Source organism: Phasianus colchicus, chromosome 13 (assembly GCF_987193195.1).
Source record: "Phasianus colchicus chromosome 13, bPhaCol1.hap1.1, whole genome shotgun sequence".
Lineage (NCBI taxonomy): Eukaryota > Metazoa > Chordata > Aves > Galliformes > Phasianidae > Phasianus > Phasianus colchicus.
Genome location: NC_143448.1, coordinates 1,000,435 through 1,027,804, shown reverse-complemented (window position 1 = coordinate 1,027,804; position 27,370 = coordinate 1,000,435). Strand labels below are relative to the sequence as shown.

General features: G+C 46.8%; 1 protein-coding gene across 6 annotated transcripts in view; it reads right to left on the bottom strand.

The window, feature by feature from the left end:
* The window catches only part of NECAB2 (N-terminal EF-hand calcium binding protein 2), a 55,223-nt gene that overhangs the window by 24,405 nt on the left and 3,448 nt on the right, over positions 1-27,370 (bottom strand). For all 6 annotated transcript variants that reach the window (XM_090149683.1, XM_031614932.2, XM_090149681.1 and 3 more), the window contains exons 2-3: positions 23,610-23,634; positions 2,004-2,112 (exon numbers count right to left, since the gene is read on the bottom strand). In XM_090149683.1, the coding sequence (XP_090005809.1) occupies positions 2,004-2,112; positions 23,610-23,634 (134 nt within the window). The remainder of the gene's footprint in view (positions 1-2,003; positions 2,113-23,609; positions 23,635-27,370) is intronic.

The following is a 27,370-nucleotide window of genomic DNA, read 5'->3' as shown; positions in this document are numbered from 1 at the left end:
ATGCAATAGCAATATTGCTGTATTTTGAGCCAAGAACTGACCCTGGAGTAGGATCATGGAATATGGTGCCATCCCATAACTGCATCTACACAAAGCCATGCTCCTCACTCAGGCCCATCCAGCCACATCACTGATCTCCTGGAGACTTTTCCAAGGCCATCAGGAAGAATGAAGTCCCACAAATCCCTTGGCTGCTTTTGGGTGTCTCATTTTGGTTCTGCGCTCTCCTAACTGCACCCTGCTGACAACCAGGTGTTGTGCTGGGTGCTGTGCTCCCGAAGGAACTACCTCTCTCTGAGCCATGGCTGCTCCTGCATTATAGGCCAACCCCATCTTCCACCCACCTGCCCAACTATTCTGCTTTCCACACCCTTCTCAACCAAACCAAGTAAAGACACTAGCACAGATATGCATTTTGTCTACACAAGTAAGACAGTTCTCCTGCTCCCAGAACTGCTCCAGGAAATCAAGTCCACATTTTGCAATTTAAGTGGCGATAGCAATTACTAACAATCAGTAGGAACATAACTTTCTTCATTTTCCACTCTAGCTGTAAGGTAGTTTTCATGGAAAACTTTTCTCTGTACACCAAGAAAACTCAATGAGCAGTATGAGATGGGGGAAGTTAAAAAACAGCGTTAAAGATGAATTAAATTCCTCTTTCAAATAACAAATAATTCAAATTCAAATGGCCTTTTGGAAAGATAAACTTCATATTGTCCTCACATGCCTCAGCTTAGGAGCCCACATTCTTTCTAAGCCAAATGCAAACAGGCATGCCTAGGTGATGCTATGGATATCACCTGGATAAACAGGCACACAGAGAAGGAGGCAGCATGCCTCATTCACCTTTATGATAGTAAATGTTATTGATGGCTCACACTTCCAAATCTCATGGCTCTAGTGTTATTTTTTTACACCAAAATCCAAGGCACTCGGCTGCTCTCACAGCATCAGCTGAAGAGGAAGCTTTGGAATAGACGAGTCATTCCCAGCCCACGTTAGTGACAAAGCCCCTGAAGTTTCTCTAATTAGCTGATGAGTAGTATGTATCACACGGGTGTCGGGCACTGCTGAGCTTGGTGGCCACTACACACACAGGTAAGGCAGGGTCTGGAGGCTTCGCTCACCTGCTAGGCTTCGTTCACCTATGGGCTCTGCAATTAACCATGCTATTATTTTTCCAAGTGCTTGCTGCACTCATTTGAAATAAGATTCTCTTTTCATCTTCTTTACTTTGGGTGGATTTTCTCTGGAGGAATAGTTGTCTCTCTGGAATATGACTCAGTATTGGCTTTCATTTGGATTTCTGAGCAGCCTCATCAATGCAGGCTTTTGAAGTATGATTCCTCTTGGAAAAAGAAATAACCCAGCAGGCTGCATCTCTGTGCACAGTGGGGGCAGCCAGGTGCCTCACTGAGCCTCATCTTTGGTGCACTGTGAAACCAAAGCACACTTTGCTGCCTCCCACCCATCATGTCCCTGTGGGACAGTAAGTGTTGTATTGCTGTGGGATTCATCCCCATGTCTGGGCTCTGTGCAGACAGAAGTATGGCCACGTAGGCCCAGAACAGGGCAAGGTGCCCACAGTGAGGACTGCAGGGCTGGGAGGTAAAGAAAGCAGTGCAGGTCCTAAATCCTCTCTATTTGCTGTGGGCAAGATAGATGGGCAGGGTGGAGCTCGCAGATTCACACTGTTACCTTTTACAGTGCAGCAAGGCTTTTAAATGGAATGGAAAAGCAAAAGGGCCATTTAAATGTCCTCCAGGTAACACTAAGCATCACTTCAGATATCACAGAGATCAAACTGCATGAAAGAAAACAGCCTGGAAAACAAAAACAAACAACAAAAAACACAAAGAGAAAAGGAGCCACCATGACAAGACACAGACCCAGCAGAAATGGAGACTTTGCAATGTTTGGCAAAAGGGACTGCATGCCTGCATCCCCTCTGGGGCACCCAAACACATTGCCCCAGCTCTGTGGGATGGGGGGGAACTTACTTTGTGTTGTCTGAGTCGATGGTGTGGAAGAGCTTCTCGAGTTCCTCCTCGTTGAGCGTCCCATCAGAAAAAAAGGCCTGGAACTCCTCCAGGGACAGCTTCCCATCATCTGTAAACAGCAACACACAGTGTGAGGAAGGGGCAAAGTGATGTGAAACCAAGACCTGTTCCCACATGGGATCTCAGAGGGTCTCCAGCTGGTTCTGCAGGACCTGTCCTGCAGGCAGGGCCAATACACTGCACGGGGATTTCTGGGGTCTCCAGCAGCAGCAGGGACAGCCACATTGCTCCCGGGTGCAGAGACACTGGCTGTTTGCAACTAATTGGGTTAATTAACCCAAAGCAAGCCCAAAGAGAAAGAGCTTGCGAGCTGCATCCTAAAATTTAATTACATAAAATAAATGGAGGAGCATTCTGCCTGCCATATGTTCAGGATGCTCACTAAGGGATGTTTAACACACACAGAAAGGGCCTGGGCTGGGCTTAGTGACAGACTCCGCAGTAACACCTGCATTCCATCTTCTCCAACACCAGACTGGACAGAAACGCAAAACAGCAGCTAACAAACATAACACGGCACATTTTGCTTCAGCTGCCAACTGTTTAAACACATAAGGGCTGTGTAACCTTAATGTTGTGCCTTTGCTTTGGCAGGGAGGTGGTGACGTACAGGATCCATCTGCCTGGCCATACGGGACAGCTCACAGTGCCTGCTTGGCAGAGCTGCAGCACACAAAGGAATCATGGAATCACAGAATCATTAAGGTTGGAAAGATCACTAAGATCATCAAGTCCAAACACCAACACATCCCCACCACATTACTGAATCACGTCACTCAATGCACATCTCCGTGTTTCTTGAACATCTCCAGGGATGGTGCCTCCACCTTCTCTCTGGGCAGCTGTGCCAGTGCCTTACCAGGTATCGGAAGAATGAGATTTTTTTCCCCCTAATAACCAACCTGAAAGCCCTCTGGTGCATCTTAAAGCCATCACCTCCGGTCCTATTGAAGAAGTCACAAGGCAGAGGTTTAGCAGTGCTCTCCTGGGCACCAAGACCTGGAGCAGCAAGCAGCAAACTCACTGGCAAACTCCTTCTCACAGGTTTGTGTTGGTGCCCCCTCCAGCCATGAGAACACATGGGGTACTTTGCCATCCTCACCTCCTTGTGGGGTGGCCCTGGAGATGGCTGCTGTCGGTGGGAAAGGTGCTCTGCTCCCAACTCAGACCAAAAAATAACCTGCAGCTGTAAAGATCTGACCACATGTCGACTACCGCCAAGAGCTCCGCCATTCACAGCCTCAGAAGTTTGTAGATTGGAAACGCTGACAACTTTGCAGCAGGAGAAGATATCATTTATTATTTAACCGAATTAGCTATAAATCCTGTCGCTGCTTTCTCAGGAAATGATGCTCAAGGACAGAATTAGCCAACTTACCACATACACCTCAATAATTCTTCTCTGAACTAAATAAGTCTGCTGTTCCTAAAACAAATTTGCATTGCTAAATGCTAACCCACTTTCGCCTGCCTGAAGTTAGAGTGGTGATGAATTGACTCTTGGATATCTGTTTAATTGGCAATTACAAAAGGAACACAGCAGGAGAACAAAATCTCAAACAACCATGGGTGAAAAGGGTATAATTTTCTGAGCAGAACAGTGTCTACAGAGTGCCCTCGGCTGCGTTCCTTCTCCAAAACATGAACTCATTTCTGCAGAAAGGTTGCAGAATGATGGTGCACCATCCCCTAATACATTCCACAGGATCAGGGCTCACTGCCCAATGAAGTTCTGTCTCAGAGCACTGGGTACTCAGGCACTGTGGGCTTCAGTCCAGCTTTGGGACACATGTTCAATGGCAAAGAAAAGACCCAAACGTGAGAGCATCTGGAAAAAAGTACTTTGTTTAATGATAGCAGGTATATGAAGGCAAAAAAACAAACCATGTGGTGGGGGGAGATATTTAAGCAAGTGCTTATTGCTCAAAATATCCCAGCTGGAGCAGGCAGTGGTACTTGGATGCTCTTGCATACGTGGATGCACAATGGTGATGCTCTTTTGCATTTAGAGGCTGCGCCCAGAGCAATGGCCCCATTCACACGAGTCACATCCACCTCTGCACACAGGACAAGCAATGCCACCACGGTGCTCTGATTCAGTGTCCTCACCAGGAACAAGGGCTGATCAACCCTGACTGGCAACGACTGCATGTCTGTTAGCACCAAGCTCAAAAGGATAGTAATTATTCTGTTCCAGGAGGTCTGAACTGTTCTGTACTTTTTGCTGCAAACCTGAAATCAGCACTTGCTCACCTCAAAGCTATGCTTCCTCATGAAGGGCAGGCAGAGTTAATCTCTCAGGAAATTCTTTATGTCGGCTTGCTCGGAAAGAGAAACTGTAAAGTCAGGCGACTTTTTTCAGTAAAGTGCTTTAATCTGAGTTTACAGCCCACTCTCCTGCAAAAGACTCAGTAAATGGTGCTGGGAAGATTCAGGAAAAAGCATTTTCCTTTACCTAGTTTCTTTCTTATAACACGTCTATTTCACTTTACTCCTCCTTAGCTTTTCCGAGGTTTATTTATCTGGTTGCAAGAGTCAATCAGCGAGCAGCAGCCCCACGGCAGCCTGCAGCTCCAGCAGCACGGGGTGGCAACGTCACAGTGATGCACTGCAACAGAATCACAGCACAAATCTGTGTGCTGAAGGCTTGTTGCAGCACCAGTGTGGGAATGGCCCCGTGGCGTTTAAGAACACAAAGACCTGATGGGTGAGTGAGGGATCTAGGAGAAGAAGGAGGTGACAGTAAATTTCATTTGTCTTTTTGAAGACCCCACACAATGTGAATAGGGAAATGTGTAATTTTGACTGGCAAACAGTACTGGAGACATTAATTCCCCACTAGATAACACCATCAGCAGCAGCCAGCTTAAAGCTGATTGTTCTTTAGTGCAGCTTAAATACCTGCCTGCAAACATAGAAGGTAAAAGCAAGGCAGAGTAACGAGGTCATCCCAGGGCTGCATATCTATAATTGCAACACAGGCTGGGAGCAGCATGATACTGGAGACAGCAGACAGGGACAGCTTCAAGGAGCTTGAGTGATAAGAGAAAGCAGAGGGGCTGCGTTGTAGGAGGTCAGATTGAAGTGGTGAAAATCCTGTGCAGGGAGGATGGTGCACACAACACCATGGACACGTCTGTGATAAGAGCCAAAGGAGATGCTGCGCTTCAGGAACAGTCTTATCAACAGCCACAGCAAAGCAAGATTGTCCTGACAGCAGCAGTGTCTGCTCTCACCGAGGGTGGATACATCTCTGGAACCTGCTTTTCCTGAAAGCTGTTATGAGATAGGAACTCTCCAGTTGGATGAGCGTCTTACCACCAGGAGCTCTACCTGCAGGAGCTCCAGTGGAGGCATTTCAGCCTTTAGAACGCAGTTCTGCTTTGGGTAAGAAGGGTAATAGAAAAAATTGAGACTCTGCACCAATCTCGTTAAACAAAGTAAGTATCTATCAGACCCAGAGAAACCACGGCCACTTTTTCACACGGATGAGCCGACTAAAGGCCAGCAACCTGCTGCACCTGCTCACTGCACCTCCAAGGGGCGAAACCCAGTCCTGTGGGTCAGCACCTGAGCTGTCAGCAAGGGTGAATGCCACCAGCCAGAAACCGTGTGTGCAGGCACCGAGCGACTGAGGAAAGAGATAACTGGGCACAGCTGCTCTGCAATCATTCCTCCTGCAGTGCACCATCTTCTTCGCACTCCAGCTTCTCAAAATAATTCAATCACAGGCGAAGGCCAAAGCGAATTTCCAGCCACACAGAGCCATCAAAGTTAACACTAACTAGGGAGAGGAGGGTGTGATGGAGATCATCAGGCTGCCTTGCGGGGGTTTTACCATTGCTCCATTTGTCATTGTAACAACCTGACGAGTCCGGGAGCAGCTTTGGTGCTTTCTAACCCATGCAGTCAGACTGTTCCCACCCACTGATGAAACGGGGGAAAATAAAGCCAGGGCATAAATCCTCCAAACTACAGCAAGTGTGTTGGCTGAGTATTTGGAAATTCACTCAGATATACAAAGAGTTTAAAGCAACTACAAAGTAAGATACTGTTTGCTAAGTCCAGTTGGAACTGCTCATATATTACCTAGCAATATTAGAAATACATTTTGTTCCTTATTTTTATTACTGTATGGTCACTAAAATGCTTCAGTCCTGCTTATTGTTCAAGCTCCAACAGAACTATGGGTAAGAAAATCAGATTACTGTGACCTGTGAACAAAAACAACTGCTCTTTTTTTTTCTTTCTCTGAGTTATGTGTAGGTACAAAAGCCAGCAAGCCTGGCTTCAGAATGGGACCTTCATCCACCTGAGGTCAGTGGGAGGAAGAAATTCATTGCTAGGATTATGGAAATTTCCTAGTGAAAAGAACGCTTTAAATGACTCCAAAATCACCTTACTGCTCATGGCAGTTAGCTGTCACCCAGCCCAGATCTTTTGCCAAAGGATGACACCAGGCTGAGTTATGCACACAGATGTCCTGGAGTCAGACTGGTGTTCCCACCACCACCAAGTTCTGTTTGAAGCACTTCTGTATATTTCCTAACGGTGGCCGTGGCCGCTGATGGGAGCAATGAGTTGTTCCCATACAATCCCCTCGCATCTGGAAATGTTTACCTCCCATTTCTTCTCTCTCTGCACTCAGAGCGTTCCATAGAGAGACATAAGTCACAAAATAGCAGAGGACACTCCTCAGACAGCCAGCCCATTCCGTCTCAAGTTATCTACCCAGCAACAAAGATCAGCTCTCCTTCAGAAACTTAAGGTATCACAGAATTACACAGAATCACAGAATTGCCAGGGTTGGAAGGGACCTCAAGGATCATGAATCTCCAACCCCCCTGCCACACGCAGGGCCACCAACCATCCCACCTAATGCTAGACCAGGCTGCCCAGGGCCCCGTCCAATCTGGCCTTGAACACCTCCAGGGACGGGGCATCCACAGCCTCTCTGGGCAGCTGTTCCAGTACCTCACTACTCTCTCCGTAAAGAATTTCCCCCTGACGTCCAACCTAAATCTCCCTTCCCTCAGCTTAAAACCATTTCCCCTTGTCCTGCTGTCACTCACCCTTTCAAAGAGTTGATTTCCCTCCTGTTTGTAGGCTCCCTTTAGGTACTGAAAGGCTGCAATGAGGTCACCCCACAGCCTTCTTTTCTCCAGGCTGAACAAGCCCAGCTCCTTCAGCCTGTCCTCACAGGGGAGGTGCTCCAGTCCCCTGATCATCTTCGTGGCCCTCCTCTGGACCCTCTCCAACAGCTCCCTGTCTTTCTTGTACTGGGGGCTCCAGACCTGGACGCAGTATTCCAGATGGGGCCTCACAAGAGCAGAGTAGAGGGGAACAATCACCTCCCTGTCCCTGCTGGCCACCCCTCTTTTGATGGAGCCCAGGATCCCATTTGCCTTCCGAGCCGCAAGGGCACACTGCTGGCTCATGTTAAGTTTTTCGTCTATCAAGACCCCCAGGTCCTTCTCCACAGGGCTGCTCTCAAGCACTGCTCCTTCCAGTCTGTAGGGATGCTTGGGATTCCTCCGGCCCAAGTGCAAAACTCTGCACTTTGCTGTGTTGAACCTCATCAGGTTCACCCGGGCCCACCTTTCTAGCCTCTCGAAGTCCCTCTGAATGGCATCCCGTCCTTCAACCGTGTCAACCACACCACTCAGCTTGGTGTCGTCAGCAAACTTGCTGAGGGTGCACTCGATTCTGTCATTGATGTCATTGATAAAGATGTTAAAGAGCACCGGTCCCAAGACAGACCCCTGGGGGACGCCGCTCGTTTCCAGCCTCCACCTGGACATAGAGCCATTGATGACCACCCTCTGTCTGCGGCCTTTCAACCAGTTTCTTATCCATCGAGTGGTCCACCCATCAAATCCACATCCCTCCATTTTGGAGAGAAGGATGTGGTGGGGGACCATGTCAAAGGCCTTGCTCAAGTCCAGGTAAATGACATCGGTCGCCTTTCCCTTGTCCACCGATGCCGTCACTCCATCATAAAAGGCCACCAGCTTGGTCAAGCATGACCTTCCTCTGGTGAAGCCGTGCTGGCTGTCACGGATCACACGCCCTTTCCTCATGTGATCAAGCATGTCATCCAGGATGATCTGTTCCATGATCTTCCCAGGCACAGAGGTGAGACTCACCGGCCTGTAGTTCCTGGGGTCCTCCTTGTTCCCTTTCTTGTAAATGGGAGTGACGTGACCCTTCCTCCAGTCATCCGGGACCACACCAGACAGCCACGACTTCTCAAATATGATGGAGGTACTTCACATCAAAACAAATTTCATTACAAAACCTATTTAGTCAGTTTTGTTCTTTTGCTTTCTGCTCTGCAGCAGATCATAGAAACATAGAGTCACAGAATTGTGGGATGGCTTGAGTTGGATGGGACCTTAAATACTAGAGATCCAGCCCCCAGCTGTGGGCTGGGTGCCCCCACCAGCTTAGGCTGCCCAGAGCTCCATCCATGGCCTCGGGCACCTCCAAGGATGGGGCCTCACTGCCCACTGAGCAAAAAAAAAGTCTTCTAATACCTAACCTAAATCCTTCATGTCCTATCACTATCAGACCATGTAAAAAGTCTTTATCTCTTTAATGACTTCTTCATTGGTGAGCACAGATCTAGTAATGCTTCTCTGGTTGGTCTGTCCAATACCTGGGTCAGAAAGTTACCGTCAAGACTCCAGGAGTCTCCTAGATTGCTTGCAGCTCACTGTGTTACTTTCCCAGCAGACATCCAAATGGTTGAAATCCCCATCAGGATGAGAGCCTGTGAGTGCAATGCCTGTTGTAGCTGAAGCAAGAAAGCGTCATCAACTGGCACCCCTTGACCAGGTGGCCCCAGCAAACAGTTGAACTTTGTTGGTCTGGTCCCTAATTTTAACTCACAAACTCTCAACCTGTTGGTGACAGTTTTTTGGCTCTTCACAGTCTATCCACTTCTTAATACAGAGGGCAACTCCCCCACCCTCCTTCCCTCCCTCTCTCTTCTGAAAAGCGTGTTGCTCTCGACTGCAGTGTTCCAGTTGTATGATTTGCCACACCACGTTTCCGTGATAGCAATTAGATCATAGCTTCCTAATTGCACTGTGGCTTCCGATTCCCCTCCTTATTTCCCACCCTGTATGACTGGTGCAGAGGCGTTTCAGCTGGATTATCAGCTGTGTAACCTTCTTGGAGGAGTTCTCCCAGATTCCTTTGGGACGAATCTGAGGTTTTCCCCTGCTGCTTCCAGAAGTGACAGCATTCCTCAATCCTTCTCTTTTACTTAAAAGACCATTCCCTTCCTGCATCAACTCTAGTTTACAGCTCTGGTGATGAGCCCAGCCAGCTTGCTGCTCAGAACATTCTTGCCCCTCCTGGTCAGTTGTGTCTCATCTGGTGTCAACATGACTGGTCTATCAAAGGATTGAAACTGTGTCTGAGGTTATAGTACCCAAAACCCTGAGCATGACACCATCCTCACAGCTATTCATTCAACTGGCCTGTCTTCTTCCTTCTGCCCAGTGACCAACCAGGAGGATGGAAGAGAAAACTAAATGTATTCCCGAACCCTTCAACATTCTCTCATGGGACATGAGGTCTCTTTTAATATTTTGTAATTTCCTCGTTGCAGCCTCCAGTGACCCCATTTGAATGAGCAGAAGCAGCAGACAGCAGTCCCCTCACTTTGTCATACTCAGTAACCTCTTGAAGTCAAAAATGCGGGCTCCCGACAGGCAGTAAACCTCTCTGGAGAGATTATCCAAGTGGCACACAGGAGCCTCGGTGCCTTGCAGAGAGGAGTCCCCAGCCACTAACATCCTTCTCCTTTCTTTGAGTCCTTGGTTGGATCAATTTAAAGTGGCTGCTTGTTCCTAGGTCTGATACCTTATCCTCATCCTGTCCTCTTTCCATATCCAGAGTCCTATACTTGTTGCTCAGGGGCACTTTGGGCCAAGAGGAAGACTCTTCCCTTCTGCTCTGAAAAGAAATGAGGGTCCAGTTTCCCTTGTCTTACACGTTTCTCTGGTCTGTCTCCTCAAAGTCTGAAGCTGGCTGACTTCCTTCCTTTGCACACGCAGCAGCTCTGGCTGGCAATCTTCGCTCTGGGACGTGGCCTGAGGAAAAATGCAGACTTCTCTTATAGTCAGACTGGACAGCTGGACCTCATTCACCAGCAATGCCAGGCACCCAGCAGTGCCCATTAGCATGCCAGCACAGTCACCGAGCCGCTCAGCCTTTATCTTCAAATCAAGCCTTTTGTCGTCCCGGAATTATAAGTAATTTTGAAATTAGTTTTAATGGGAGCTATAGATAGAAATCAGATGTAGGCTGGTAGGCAGGAGACATGCAAGAGGGATGGAGCACATGCTCTCCTGTTGCCTTTTGTTAAGGTTTTACTTCTTTTGATTTTCCAGATAACCCTCACCCTGCTGTAACGAGCTGATTTAAATGTGCTTTTTTTTCCTGCTCTCACTCCATACCTTGGCTTTGGATATTACACCATCGTTTTTCTGAACACAATCCACAGAAATTCCCATTCTTTCATTAATTAAATGCTGGGATCAGACTTTGCCAGTGTACAAACAGCCTGGTCACGGTCAATGCAATTGCTGCTTAGTAGAGTAGTAGCCTACAGACTGCCTTAAGCTATCAGTGCGCTACAGAAAAACAGGAGATGAAGTAGCTCAGGCCTGTTGGTAACTGAGCCTGCTGCAGCAATCCCAACAGCTGCACATTCTGACCTCCCAGCTTCCATTTAAGGTAACGTTCTCCCAAGAAAAGCTTGCTAAAAAAGAACAGAACCCATCTCCTGCAGTGCCTTAAAGCTAACTGTTCTGCAGGGAAAATTCGCTAGCCATGGGAAATATGCTAAAAGTCAATAGCAGGAGAAAATCTAATATTTGAGCAGGTATATCAGAATATTAAGTACCATAGCTGTTCGCTACCTGTTCAACAAATAGTTCATTTTTATGCATTAACAAACCATTACCCTCCTCATTAACTGCTGCTCTTTTCCTTCCTGAATGTGCAGATGAAGCACTAGAGCTGTTGGCTGTAGACAAATTAGCAGGAAATTACAGAGGATTACAGAGCTACAAACTCCTTGCTTTCTGCAGCCCCATGGAGCAATAATCAGATTGCACTGGCAGCACCGCTGATTTTCCACCCAGCTAACAAGCTGTGCAGGGATGAAGGCAGTCAATTAATCTTATCTGGAAAGCAGATCTCCCATTTGCATTCTCAGAAAGCAGGAGTTAGCCTCATGCAGTGCCCAGCCCCTTGAGCTCTTGAAAGCCAATGGTCCCAAACCCCTATTACAAAAGTCACAGGCTCTAAAACAAACTGCTGCTCCCGTCCAATGGTCCCTCTCCTATTGGTTCCTTTGTCCATGGCCAAACCTCCTCCAGGCACAGCTGTTTGGAGGTTTCCTTTGCTCCATGACTCAGCAGAGCCTCTGGATCCCATGAATTTGTAGGACATTTGCTCCTAAATTTATGCTCTCCCTTAAAAAAGCTTCTGACCCTCTCAGATATTTTCACAGCCAAATGTCTGCCCAGTGCCCAGCACCAGCCCTATGCCCAGCTCCAGCCCTATGCTGAGTTCCAGCCATGTTCTCAGCACCAGCCCTATCTCTGATAGGCACCAGTACTATTGTCAGTGCCAGACCTATGCTCATCATCAGCCCTGTGCCAAGCTCCAGCCCTATACCGAGCTCCAGTCCTATGTGCAGCTCCAGCCCTATGCTTAGCATCCCCTGTGACTCAGCCTGGGTGGGATAGGAGCCCCAGCTCTGCCAGAGGTATTTAATGTCTCTAAGCCAGCAGTGTGCAGACCTTTCCAGGCGCTTTCATCTGTTTGCTTTGCAAAGCAGCTGAGCACCACAGAAGTAGAGCATCCCTGCAGGGAAGGCACATCTGCTCTGGAAAGATTGCAAAGAGAAACAAAACAAAACAAATATTAATTCCTGCTCCAGCAAATGTAACAAGGACATCTTTAATCACATTCTTTCTCAACTACCTTTTAACAGAAGAGCAGCATTCATATCTTCTCTGTTTAATTTTTTACCAGTGGATCATTTCAAATTAGGAAAAAAAAATAAACAGGACCGTTATCAGGCTTTCCAGCTTTAAGCAAGTGGAAGGATGTTTCAATGCATTTTCCCCTATTATACATAAAACAGTATCCCATGGTGAAGAGCAGGAGCCTCTGCAGCACCAAACTGCAGGAGAGCCCCAGATCCCCACAGCTTGGCACAGCCAACTGCAAGGAAAATGCAAAAACAATCCCACAGAAATCCACCTCCTGTGATTTCTCACAGCAAATCGAGAACCACGGATACATAAACCCCCAAATATCCAACAAAACTGCTCGACTGCAGGCTTTCCTCTGCCCTGCTCTTTGGAATATTCATCTCTGCCACTGCTTGTTAAAATTATCCTATTGGAGAGCGAGTTTCAGTGTAGCCTTTGTGAATTTTTAATGTCCTGTGCTACTCAGCTTTTGCTGAATCCATGCTTTTTCCACAGAGCAGCACTTCCACATGCCTTGCCCTCCCCTCCCAGCACAGCTCTGTCCTCAGGCTGGACACAGGGAATGCTGCTTCCTTCCCTTCTTCCTCCTTTACCATTTCCCCTTGTTCTGTTATTGCTGAAGAGTCATCCCCTTCTTTCTTTCAGCCCCTTTAGATGCTGACAAGCCTCTCCCAGGTCTCCCTGCAGCCTTCCCTTCTCCATGCTGCACAGCCCCAGCTCTCAGCCTGTCCCTGTAGGGAGGTGTTCCATCCCTTGGCTCATTTTTGTGGCCTCCTCTGGATGCATTCCAACAGGTCCGTGTCTTTCTGCACTGAGCACTCCCATCTGGACGCAGTGCTCCAGGTGAGGTCTCAAGCACAGAGCAGAGGGGCACATCCCCTCCATGCCCTGCTGGCTGCACTGCTTTGGATGCAGCCCAGGATATGGTTGGCTGTGTGGCTGTGAGGGCACACTGCTGCCTCATGTCCAGCTGCCACCCACCAGTACCCTGAGGTCCTTTTCAGCAGGGCTGCGCTCCATCCTTACATCCTCCAACATGAAATGGTAGTAAGGGCTGCTATGCCCCAGATACAGAACTTGCACGTGTCATTGCTGAATCTCATGAGGTTTTCCTGAACCCACTGCTCAGCACTATGATGTTCCAGAGCTTACAACATGAATACAAACTCCTTTGAGCTTTCTTCTCCTTCCTTTAAGTTTGCAGTGCCGGGGCACACCAATGTGCCCATGTTGTGCTCTGTGGATACACTCTGAATCTTCCTGTGTTTCGGAGCTTTCATCAAACACTGCGCCTCCAGACTGGCTCAGTGCACAGAGGGGTGGGTGACCTTAGCAGGAGTGGTGAGCTGCTCTGCCACCTGGCTGTACGCACCTGAGATTTACATACATGTGTCTTTTTCATCTACAAAGAAAAGGACCCAAGGATGATATAGGGTATGGCAAATACAGTGCAATCTCTACAAAAACAGTGTTGCTGCAGAGGGTCTCAGTACTGTACAGATCTCCTGCAAGACCGGAAGCGTAGAGATATCAGTGGCCAAGGGGATTTTGGGCACTCCCCTGTTTGCTTCGTCCCAGCAAGACCCCACTGAGCAGATCTGAGGATTCTTTGTGATGCTGTTCCCTTCTGGGAAACCCCAGCAAACCTCCCAGGCAGGAGGCAGGCTGAGTGATGTGGGCTTAGGGCTTGGTACCACCTTTCATAGGAAACCTCTGATGGAAGGCTCTGATTTTGCCATAGGAGATAATGTGTTTACACCCTAAATAAAGAGAAGGTCTTCTCCTGGAACACATTGGCATGCTTCTGCAGAAAGGAGCTCACCCAGCCCCAGTTTCCTGCCTGCCAGCCCCTGCACCAACCAGCACTGTGCCGGGCTGTGAGGAGCGTTTAATCCCCATTCCTCTATAAAAGGATCAAAATGCTCAGCATGTTGGTAATTCAAAGGTTCAGCCATTCACCTTCCATGTATCAGAGCGAAAAATACACGCTGTGGGTTTGAAACTGGAATATTAAAACTGTAGAAGGTAGGAGGCAAAAGGGAAAAAACCCTGCTTCTACGATGCCACGAGGGACCAGTGCTGTTCTGTAGTGATTTATGATATAAGAAAGCTGCTCGCTTTCATGTTGCCGTGGTTATTCAGCCGCTTGCTGCATGAATACATTTGCTTGGTTCAGTGAGAGGCTCAGAGAAAGCACATGGGAAGGAAGAGATCAGCTCTAAGATCCAGAATTTCTGGTTCGTGATCTCTAAAACAAGGCAGATCTCTTTGCTCAGCTGATTCCTGCAGCAAAGAACCCCAGTCTGTGGACAAGGGAGGACTTCAAGGGGGAATGGTTTTAAACTGAGATAGGAGATTTGGGGTAGATAGGAGGAGGAAGTTTTTCAGCCAGAGGGTGGTGAGGCACTGGAACAGGTTGCCCAAGGAGGCTGTGGATGCCCCATCCCTGCAGGCATCCAAGGCCAGGCTGGATGTGGCTCTGGGCAGCCTGGGCTGCTGGTTGGCGACCTGCACACAGCAGGGGGTTGGAACCGGATGAGCACTGTGGGCCTTTGCAACCCAGGCCATTCTATGATTCTATGATGACTCAGCTGGAGTGGGCTGGATCCCCTCACCAGCCTTCAGTCCTTGCTATAAATGTTTTTTTTATCCCTGCTATCCCTGCTATGCACAGTCCTGCATTTATAACTTCTCCCACTTCACCCTTCCTCAAGTTAATTGCTACCAAAGTGTTTCCCCCTCTGGTTTTCATCTTGGAAATTCCTTTTGCAAGACCTGTGCTCTGCTGTTCCCCAGTTACTTGGTTAGAAGATGCAGGGAACAAACCTACAAACATGGCTCCTCCCTCTGCATGCCATCAATATTTCATCTTGGTTTCAGTCTTGTGCAAGTGAGCTCTTCCCATTACAGCACGCACCTTCCCCCCACTGCTTAACACGTACCAAGCACATGAATTAAAGCTGCTATCACTCCAGCTACAAAAGTATAAGACCCTTTTGCAAGTTGCTAGGTTTGCACTGAATAAAGAGCCCGGCACAGCCACATCTCCAGGTCCTGATTCCCATCTCTGTGAACAAAGCACAGAATGCTATCAGCTATTAATTCCCAACAGCTGTCCAGTGTGCAGCAAAACAGGGCCTGTGAGGGTGAATACTCTGATTTTGGCTAATCCGGGGCTGTTTGCTCATATAAATTCAGCCTAAAAAGGAAGGAAAATCAGCCTTGCTTAATGGAGTGTGACATGCTTGAGAGCCAGCAAAGCAGTCAGCTGGAAAGGAAACATCTTGTGATGAGCAAAAAAACCCTTTAGAAAGGAAAATACTTATTTTCAGAGTACGTCTGCTGGCCGACCAGGTGCCAAGCTGCGGCTGTGTGACAAAGGGCATCATCTCCCTCCCCACCGTGTGCCCCTAAGACAGTTATTCCTCTCTCTGCAGTCTATATTATCTGGGAAAAAAGAGTGAGAGAGATAATAGGAAGAAAGATATCCTGTGATTTATAGCTGCTCCTGGCCGGCTGCCCAAATGTAGGCGGCCAGAACATATTTTCTACAATTGTCTGGCAAAAAATTGTTAGGGAATTAGAAGGATTATTTGCAGCAGTTCTGGTTTCAATTTTTGCCTTATTTAATTTTAACAGCACTAATGAACCACCTTCAATAAAGGCAGCAGGTTGCAGCAGAACATAACTAGAGGCAAAAGCAGAGCCCCCCGCTCTGCATGGCAGCAGGGCGGGCAGTGGGAGGGCAGCACAGTGGTTTTTCTTCACCCAAGGCTTGAGCTGAAAGGCAGAGCAGAGCCCGACTGCCGAGAGAAGGAAGAAGCACTCCATTTGTACAGCAGTCCCAAGGGAAATCCATTGCTCGCTAAGGTTGTTCAGACCAACGTCAAGCAGTGAAACTGGATGCCACAGAGATTTAATAAAGAACCTAAAAAATGACTAACTTGAGTCATGAAACAAGAGAAGGCAGCAAGCTCTATGGCTTTCCTGCATGATAGATAAGCACACTGCTTGGCCCTGGAATGTGTCCAGAGAAGGGCAACAAAGATATGAGGAGTCTAAGCACAGTCCTATGGGAGCAGCTGAAGGAATGGCGTGGGTCAGTCTGGAGAAGAGGAGCTCAGGACAGAGCTCATGGCTCTGCAATCCCAGACAGGAGGTTGGGGGGAGGGGTCAGCCTCTGCTCCCAGGTAACAGTGATGGGACAAGAAGTGATGGCTTCAAGTTTCTCCAGGAGAGAGTCAGGTTGGATATTAGGAACAATTTCTTCTCCCACAGAGCAGTGATGCAGTGGCACAGCTGCCCAGGGAGGGGGGGGAGTCCTTATCCCTGGAGGTGTCCCAGAGCTGTGGGGATGTGGCACTGATGGACGTGAGCAATAGGTGTGAGATGTGGCACTAAGGATCATGGTTCAGTGGGCAACAATGGTGATAGGTGCACACTTGGACAAAATGATCTTAGACACCTTTTCCAACCTTAATGATTCTATGATTCTGTGATTCTAAGTTACCCAAAGTAGCCCCAGGCTTGGCAGTGTTTGGCTAAATCACAACAAATACAAATGTACCCTTGTGGCTCAGCCCTGAGAACCATTCAGCCCCTCCCTGGCAGCATGTGCTGGGCATGGCCACATATCAGTTGAGTCACCCAGACCTCCCATTTGCCCAACCACTACAGCCATCCATGTTAGAAATGTTTAGGCATTTTAAAATTTCATCCCTGCTAAAACCAACCAAAAAAACAAACCAACAACCAACCAAACAAAAAAACATGAGAAATTTAGCAGGAGGAATATTGATTTGCTAGATCTACCTTGGAACTCTTCTGATACAGCAACATGAGACAGTAATGAGATGGATGGAACAGTGCCCAAGGTGTCTGAGTTGCTAGCATCCATCACAGCCCTCACCCTGCTTTGTGCTGTCATTTCCAAGTAGAGGAGACTCCCATGTGGATGCCCTCCTCCTGCAGCTGGATAGGGGCTCATATCACCAAACCAATGGGAGAGACGTCAGGACAGCTGTGCACAAATACAGACCTATCTCCAAGAGAAATGCATGAATATAGCAAACATTAGGACAGGTACAGCTGCAGACCTCCAGGCCAGCTGGGAGCATCCAGGGATGTCCATGATCCACGGAAACCAGTGCAAAACCCACCACTTTTGATGACAAAGCTCATGTTTTTTTTGGCCAGAGATCTCAAGGAGCTCTGTAAATGTCTCACAATGCCCTTTGCTGGCTGTCATCATGCTGAGTAGACACATTTGCTGTGCAGCGTCCAATTAAATTTCTCAACTTTGGCTCCAGAAAAAAAATTCTTTTGAAAGTCCCCCTGACTAATTGAACAGACTTTCAAAGCCTCCTTGGGAAACCACGATCCTTTATCCCCACCCTTCACAACCTGTAACACAGCCATTAAATCACAGAACCACTTTCTTTTCAGCCTGAGGTATGTAATGAGGGTAACAGAAGAAAGCCTGCATCTCCCAGCACAGGGAGGGAAGAGAATAAAGACCGTTGCCACTGGGTTTCAATCCTTAATTGGTGTGCCTGAAAGAAGATTGGATCAAATAGTCCAAAACTGGCCAGGCAGAAGCAGCAACCCCTGCTCTGTGTCCTCGATGCCTTTGACCCAAATGCTGCAGTTTGTCTCTATCTGTGTGTTAAAGGCATCGAAGGAGGCTGGGTTGATGTTTGGGCACTGATGGATTGCTCCCAAACAAAAGCCAGGCCAGACTCCTTCCTCCCCATTTTACAGGTGTGCTTAGGAGTGTCTGGGGAAGTGGGCTTCATGGTGAGGCTCATTCCTTAAAAGATGTGCTCAGTGGGTGAAAGTTCAGAAGAAGCCACTGCCAAATTCTCTTAGCAATCTCCCATTAAGCCTGCCTGGGAATTAGCAGCAAGCATCCACTGCTCTCAGCTGACTCATAACTTGAGTAATGAGGATGGGCATTCTGCATGGCACCAATTAGGCACTCAGGCTGTCAGGTATTAACTGAAGTGTCAACAAGACACCTGCCTGGAAGGCCAGGTGCTCTACTTAAATAGAGCAATGTTTGCTTCACAAGTTTTCATGGTACTTTTTGTTTTCATCTTGGCAGGTATTAGCTTCAGGTGCAGGTCAAGAGTAACAATTTTAGGGAGTGATGGGAAGTAAAACTTTGCTCTGCAGAAATAGGCAGGAAATGAACAGTTCTGTTGTGGAAATTAATCCCATATGCTGACCATACCAGTGGCTGGAGCTCATAGGAGAGTTTCTGGGCTGCATCCAACCTTGCACCAGATAAGCGACCCATGGGCCCTGGTAAAAGCTAGACTGGTGTGTGTCAGCACACAGTGCAGGGATGTAGTCCTGACCCTATAAACTCAGTGTAAGGTCCGACCACTTGGCAGAATGAAGGCGGCCCAGCTCAATAAGTATAAAAAACCTTGATTCTAATATACATCTGCTAATGATGAGAGAAAGGAGTCCTAAAATTATTTCAGCTCTTTACTGCTGCAACACAGTGGGCGCTAAATATCCTCATACCTGTGCTGAAAGAAAAAAGCATCCCTGGAAGGGCTTGGTGGCACAAACATTGGGCAGTTACCATCACCAGGCTAGTCAATGGCAGAAATTAAACCCTGATTCAGTACACCAATTTCAAGGGTTTAAAGGGTGGGCAGAAGTACAGGATACATCTCGTGACAGCTTGTAGGGAAGGCCAGAAAACATCTTTCATAATTTTTGCATTCGCTCAAAATTCATCTGGTTGATAGCTTTGTTTATCACTTTGGGAACAGCGTGTCCTGATTTAAACAGATGTCATCTCTTCAAAGCCACATGTGATGAACTCAGCAAGGACTTGGAAGGATAACTAAATGTACAACGAAGAGAGCTAGGAAACTTATACTTTACACAGAAGTCTGAATAACTAAAAGCAGATCAAAACTTCCCCTTGCAAAAAAACATTGTTATGTAGTTTTACAAGGTGCTCCTTGTTTGCAACATGAAATTTTGACTATCAAAACGCAAGATGTTGGTTGTTATGATTTATTTTTAAGCAAGAAAAATAAATTCAGGCTGGTTGCTGGGTCCCAACAGTTTTAGCCATACTTCAAAAACTTAACTCATCACTGCATTTTTCCTCTTAAATGTGGGTGGCTGCTAATACTGCTTTTTATTATGCAAGAATTATAAATATTCTTACTTAGAACTAATGAATTAATTTGGATGCACCAGTGAGATATGAATAGCTCAAGATTTTCCCTGGGTGTGAGGAGCAGTAGTCAAGCAGCAGGTAATTACCCTGACCTGGAAGCTAAGTGGTTTTTGATGAGTAACTCATTAGGAGCAGGGACCACAGTGCTCTGAGAGCTCATAGTAAGAGCACAGATTGCAAAACAGGCACACAGTTGTGGCTGTGCAAGGAAGAGCTGTGTGCATTCGGAGGGTTATTAGCTGCAGATGGTTCTCCATCCTGATATGTAATATGGGGTGTTGCAGCTCTAGCCTGGAATCTTCTTAAGATGTAATAAGAGCAATTAAAGTCAAAGCCATGAGGTGTTTCAGTGCTGTATTATTGAGATCCCACCTGGTCACCACCATTCCAGTTCTGCATAAATGCGTTCCCTAAAAGGGTTTCAAGTAGATGGGGAAGATGGGGAGATAAGTACTTGTGGGAGATGGAGAGGTCAGCTTGACCTCGTCAACTCACTGATAATGAGGCTCTGGAAAGGAGACAAAGGTCTGAATAAACAGGGGTGTTTTGTACCTAGGCATAAGATAAACTCTCTGCTGATTTTAAGACTTTTTATGGAATTTGCTTGCTTTCTAGACAATGTATTGTTAGTGGAAATTTACTGAATACATGTGTGAGAATATAAAAAGGCTTGCTTAGAAGAATAAGCACGGGTACGGATACACATCATGATCATGATCATCACAGCAATAAAGAAATCTTCCTGGCACAAGAACCCTGTGTGGTGTTGCTAACTCACGACAAGTACTCCAAGTCCTTTAATAACTACGAGTAAAATTGCCATGCCAAATTCCAACTTAGTTGCCTTCTAAAAATGTTTCAATAAATTAAGGTAATTAATAATTGATGCCTGCTATTTTTAAATTCCAAACAACTCCAGAAAAACATTTTTGCCCAGAAGTGAGATGCCATAAAAAGAGATAGGTCCATGCAGGCTGAACAAGTCTCTTAGGCTTCCAGAATAAAGAAAGGACTAAGGAACAACTGCACCCGCTGCAGGGCATCAAGCAAACAGCATGGGGCACTTGGCACATGTAGTGATAAGGCAGGGGAAGTGCAGTGCGGCTCTGGGACCTTTGTCCCATTCTTCTAACCCAGAATCCCTCCTCTCAGGTGACATTATGACATATCTCAGTTCTATGGATTGAGGGGACAGCATTGGCATGGGGCATTACTGGCTCATTAGGAAGCCATTATCAGAGCAGCGCTGCTGGTTACGGGTGGGAGGAGGAGCTCTAAGAGGAGCTGGCACCATCCTGCTGCAAGCAGGGCTCCATGGTCACTCTGGTGTCCAAAGCTGTTTATGTTCCCTGCTGTGCTCCCTGCTTGTGAGCAGCAGACATGCCCCCATCATTTATAGCACAAACTCACCACACTAGGATATGCTTTATAAGTAAAGGTATTAAAGGCATAAATCTCCTTTAAGGAGTTCCTAAGTGCCTCTAGCAGATAGCTGTGGGCAACTATTTAAATGAGCCTCCTGGGATGGGAATGGGCATCACTCTGCCATCCTCAGAGGCTCTTAATCAAGGAGCCCTTTCCATCCACCTGCTGCTGCTGTGCTCCAGCTCTTTCTTTACAGCTCTGCTACATCCTCAGCAGGCTCTGAGCTGAAGGTCAGGTCAACAGAAGTCTGACACCTTCCTCCATGCACAACCAATGAATTTTTTAAAATTTTACATTCAGATTTCTTTGTATTTCATTTCCAAGAACAGCTGAAGGTGTTCAAGAGAGCACACACTGAATGGCTTTGTTCCCATCCATGTCTTCAAACACACATCTGAGTAAATTCCAGTAGATCATTTCTTATCACATCTACAACCAAGAGCAACAGGGTGGAGGTAGCAAGCTTACCTGTCATTGCAGTGAATTAATGGGGTGATACAGTTGTGTCCCTAGAATGCCACTGTCATTTTCAGCCACACTCATGCTGCCCTATCCCTTAGCAGGGTCAGTATCTGAGCCATCTTCCAAGACGGTGGTTACAGATAATTATAAAGATAACAGATACAAAACAGGGAAAGATGCCCTTTAGAAAATGACTTGATGATGCATTGCGTCAGCTTTACCAAATTACATGCAGAATATGCTCTGAGCAGAACTGATTGCATACTCTAGGAAAAGGTGCTTCCCAGAGATCCTGGGGGCAAGATTTATTTGCTAAAGGTGACACAGCCTGGTGTTATTTGCAGCAAAGTGCCCAGTCAGCTCTCTGGCCAGCTGCTCACATTACAACAGCTAATGGCAGCATCTTGCATTGATAGCACAGTGCTATCAAGATGCCCAGCCATGGGAGCCCCTGCTGCAGGGACCAGAAATTTTAAGATACGAGCTCTGTTTCCATCAAGAAACATTTTTATAACTAATCGTTGAAATTAGGCTGTTCTATCAAAATCAAAGCATCTTAATCTGAATGCTGCCATTAATTTGAATGCTGGGCTATTTATCTTGTAATTGATTAACAGCTTTTGGAAGAGAGTAGCAAAGTATGCAGTAGATAACTCAGATGATGGACAGCTCTGCTTCGTGAGCCCACAGCAAGATGCCTCCATTTTCCTTCCACATGCCAATTAAATGATTAAATATTGTTTTCCAGGGCTGGAGGGATTACATGGCATTAGGTGGGTTTATTAACAAAGAAGGAAAAACACTCCTGCACAGAAGGAAAAGATCATTCTGAGTGACTGACAGCCATGCCCCTCAAAGCATGTCTGGAGGTAGCTGAATTATTCACTGTCAGGTCATGGCCCAGTCCTTTGCCCTTTTCTCAGGCCATTTACCAGTTTCTCCAGACATCTCCAATGCATTCGTCACATCAAGATGGTCTACCCAGTCTGTTGCTCATATAGATGATCATAAATGTAGCTGTTGTCAATATGGAAGAGGCTGGAAGCAACTCAAACTGGTCAGAGAGACCAAGGCATCCTTCAATGAGCAAGAGCTGCTCCCTTACCTTACCTTAAGCACCTTAGCACATGTAGGCACTGAGTGAAATCACCTGCAGGCAGGAACCTCAGCGTGGCAGTACATGTAGAACCCCCTTTCCACTACAGGGGAGTTGGTCTGGATGGCCTGTAGGAGTCCCTGCCCACTCAAATGTTTCTAGGATAACATGCTATGGCATCTAATTCTATTGTACATGAATTAATAATTTATGGTAAGGAGCTTTGGAAGAAAGGAGAGGGAGAAGCTCTGCAATCCCCATGGCCGTGCTCCACAGTTACTACACCTGAACTGGCCATGCTGTGTTCACACCACACACACTGCTTTATGGGGCTGGAAGCAATCAAGATGCTGGAAAGAATTCCACATGTAAGAACTCTTGGCTGAGGGATTTGCACTTTAAATAGGACACCTCCTTAAGCTAATAGTGGAAGGAGTAGCATGGGAACTTGTATATGACAATTTCAACTGGAGATTCAGTCATTTAGCAAGTTGGAAGCAGGTGGAAATCTACTCAGCAGCACAACTGAGAACCCAAGTCTGCTGGAACAGCAGATGTGCACCAGCAGGACAGGACTTACATGACAATACCAGAGCAACCTGTACCCAGATTTGTAATTTTTTTTCAAATTTTTGCAAGGACTGTATGGCAAATATGTCACAGGAGATCCACGATTATTTAATACTTTGTGACCCAGACTCTCCACTTCTGAGCCATGCAAACACCCCTATCTGATGGTCAAAGAGCATCCAGGGGAGCACTGTGGTGCTGGACAGGTTCACATTGGATATTAGGAAAAAATTCTTCTTCCAAAGAGCAGTGAGGCAGTGGCACAGCTGCCCAGGCAGATAAAGAAGTCACTGCTCCTGGAGGTGTCCAGAACTGTGGGGACGAGGGCAGTGGGCATGGTGGGGCTGGGCTGGGGATGGGCTTGATGGTCTTAGTGGTCTTTTCTCTGATTTGTGTGCCCAGTGCATCCAGAACCAGGCTACAGATATTCACAGTGCAGGTTTATTTTGCAAAGCTGTTCCAAGATGAAAAGAACTGGTCCTTCATTTATCACTTGACTGAGGTTAACAAAAATATGTATGTTATTTGGAGACTTTTAAAATTGTCCCAAATTTGGCAGGTATTGCCGTGCAGACTTGCACACAGGTATCACATCTGCTCTAAGAATACCTCAGCCAAAGAAATGACAAAACCTATTTCAATGCTTAAACACCACCAGCGTCAGTCCCAGTAAGAAGGATGGCATTTAACAGTTACCATCTGGGAAAAAGAACAGCAATACTGACAAAAGTTCAGTGACTAAATGGTGAGACATGAATGTCCAGACTTACCATTTTTGTCAGCTCTTCTAAAAATCTGGAATTGAAAGAGAGAGAGAAAGATGCATTACTCAGGTGTTTGGTTGCACCCCCCAGACATCCATATGCTTCCTCCACCCAATCCCAGCTCCTGCTCCAGTGCAAAGGGCAAACACTCCCTGGGAAGCATCAGTGCTTTGGCTTTGGAAGTAACCAATAGGTCTGTGGTAGGAAGAGACTCCTAGCACACTGTAGTTTATAGCAGAACCCTTGTGCAAGGGCTGGAATCTTACAGGCTGCTGCCAGGAATGGCTGTTAGCACAGGTTTGGCCATAAATTACTGAAAAATTAAGATGCTCATAAACTGGACAGAAAAAAGGACAACATTATCATCATCTCTTCACATCTGACTCTATTCATTTGAGCCAGAGCAGAGATTTTACCTGTTCAAAGGCATTTCCCTGCAGAGGGAATAAAAGTACCAGCAGGACAGATCAGAGGCAGCCAGAAAAATGCAATCTCTTCTTTTCTGGGTCATAAAATCGTTACAGGAAAAAAAAAAAAAAGTCAGAGAAGAAACTGCTGCACATAAGAAACCCAAGAGACAAATTGCATTGCAGAATATGCTATTTAAATGCATACAGTTTAATTAAGCAACATTAATCATTCTTCTGCTGTAAGTGCTTCCTAGGCTGCACAGGGCTAAGTCAAAGCTGCTCTTTCTGGCACACTTGGGCAGAAGCAGGTACCTTCTGCTTCAGACGAATAGTGCAAACAGCCACATCCCAACCTTCAGGAGCCATACAAACCCTACAAGGTTTAGAGCTTGCCACCACATTTCTTGGGCTGACCATTTCTAAGAACAACCAGAAGTGTAGAGGGAAATCCTACATGTCTGCAGGCTCATGGACATCACTGAGGATATGGGTTTTGAAGGAGCAGGCATTGTTTTCAATGGGATGGAAGAATTAGTGGGCCAGTGGGACATCAGGCAGCCCCAGGGTTTCTGCACATACCACTTGGCCATGAGCACCATTCTCATGGAATTGATTGTATTCCTGACTTGGACGACCCATGTCCTTGATTTATTTTACAGGACCAAGCTGCTTAGCATTGCTGTCAGTGAGCAAGTTCTTCACTGGATCACTAAAATTTTGCCTAGGACAACGATAAAACAAGACACTAGAAAAGAAACCTATTCAAGATACAACCACCTGCTAGCATGGGCAGACGGCCCCATAGCAAGAGCGAGCATCAGGAAGCTGATGAAGATGTGATTTGCTCTGTGATGGCTTGCCAGTGCTGCCAAAAACGTTGCTCCTGCAAGGAATAAGGATTTACACTAAACTGTAAAACTAAAACAAACTGCACCAGCCACGCTGGAGGGTGCTATTTCCACAGCTGGTAAAAAGAAATTATCTAGCCCAAAATGTACTGCACTGAGCTTCTCCTCATCGGTCGTGTTACAAAGCTATCAGGGAAACTTCTGAAGCACAAGCTAAATTGCACAGTGAGGATTCCCACAGCATGGGCCAGACTAACCCATGTTATGGGATGTACTCTTGAAGTGCATGCAGTTCTCTGCCTGCAGCATACTTAGAATCATTAAGGTTGGGAAGGATTTCTAAGATCATCATGTCCAACATTCCACCTATCTATCTCCAGTACTGCCCTCAAACCACAGTTTGTGCCACATCCCCATGGCTCCTGAACACTTCAAGGGATGGGGACTTTCCCACCTCCCTGGGCAGCTGCGCCACTTCCTGTCCACTCTTCTTGAGAAGTTTTTCCTAATATCCAAATTGAACCTCCTCTGATGCAACTTGAGGCCATTGCCTCTTATCCTATCTTGCTCCATTTGCCAGGTGGTTAGATGCACATAATCACTATCGTATCTTGAGCCAGCAACATCTTTCAAGAGTTCCAATGGCTTTCTCTAAAATATACATTTTTTGTGGTGCTCTCAAATAGCTACTGCAATTATTTGACAGAAGAAAGCAATTCAAAACATTGGTGGTAATAATAAACTTTAAGTAAAATTGATGTTTCAAATTTAATCGCTCAGCTCTGATTTCTCAGGGCTCTTGGATGAGAAAGAGCTACACTGGAGGCTACTTGAGGGAGGTTTTCTTGGCAATTTCATTAAATTGACACAATCACTCCCCTAACAAGCCTAGGAATTATTGCAGGATTTGTAGAGTTCATTATTCTTTCAGCAGGTTAGCATGATGTTGATTTAAAATAGAGTGAAGCTGGGCCAGAATTGTTTCTGCTGATCTCAGTGCAGAATCGAGGACAAACAAGACCCATTCTCCTGGGTGAGGAGAGCCTGCAGGTGAGAGAACACCACCCAGAGAGACACAAAATCCAGGCGAATCTGCTCATGGTGTTCCCTCATCCCTATGCTGTTCCTCTCCTAATCTGGAGTTTGTCCTCATCTGGAGCTGAGACAAGGCTTTATGAACTCCCATAAAGAAATTCCTCTCCAACAAACTCTGCTATTCTTTCTGGTGCTAATGACAGAAGATAATGATTCGAAGTATTACTGCTTTGGACTGCATCATTACAGGCCGTCCTGCTATGGTCTTTCCCCACGCAGGGCAAAGGCCTGGCTGTTTCAGTAGGAAATACACTGTTGGCATGGAAACAGGTCCCAGTCGGAGTGCCCCTACAAAGCTGCAGAGCTGCACATGGGGCTCACAGCACATCCTCCTAGAGAGGAGCAGCTGACACCACGCCCTTGCCTTTCACTTCTCCTCTTACCTGCTCTGCTTTTTACTGCCTAGCTCTCAGAAATCAAGGCTGAAAGAGAGTGGCAGGGGTTGCAGCTGACACTGTTCTGTTTACAGTGCTGGTAGTTCCAACCTTGCACCAACCTTGGGTGCAGCCCATCATGGATGGAGCACGGATGGCAGAGATAAGTTAGTCCTCAGCAAAAGATAGAGCAGGTCAAACTAAAAGCTTAATCTGACATGAAGGCAAGGGCATTGCTTTCCTCAGGACTTCTCAAACTAAGACCATAAAGAGTGGGCCATGAGGCACGGAGCCACATTTGGCCAAGCCAGGGGCTGTGCACCCTCCCAGCAGCTTCACCCCAAAAGGAGCCAACATGGCAGCGTAACTGCTGATCCTCAGCACTTCCATTCAAAGTGCTTCCCACTTGTGTGATCAGAGGTGGTATGGACAGTGAGGAGGTGACTAAGAACAGTCTGTAACTAAGAACTGAAGTACTCCCAGACAGTGTAATACCTGTCTAGAAATTTCCCACATCTGGGGAGCCAATAATCCCAGCATGTATACTCAGTCACACGCAGCAAATACTGCCTGATATAGTTTTTTCCAACACCCCACTCCTATTTTCCCTTTTTGTAAGTTTTATGATACTTGTGGATCATCTCTGAAGTGGAAATGTCACTGTGACCACAGGTGGGTTGTGGGACCACCATGCCAATTTCAACTCCCTTTCAAAAGGGATTTCTTTCGCCTGGCTACAGGCAGAAACTGCCCACAAAGGGCATCTCAAGCAGCCCAGGAAGAAGACAGAGACCTCAGTCTGATCTCTTACAACCAGGTGACCTGCCTGGTGGATGAGGAAAAGGCTGTGGATGTAGTCTGCCTAGACTTTAGTAAAGCCTTTGACACTGTCTTCCACAGTATTCTCTTGCAGAAGCTGCAGCCCATGGCTTGGACAGGTACAGTCTTTACTGGGTAAAAAATTGCCTGGATAGCCAGGTCCACAGAGTGGTGGTGAATGGAGTTACATCCAGCTGGCAGTCATGAGTGGTGATCCCCAG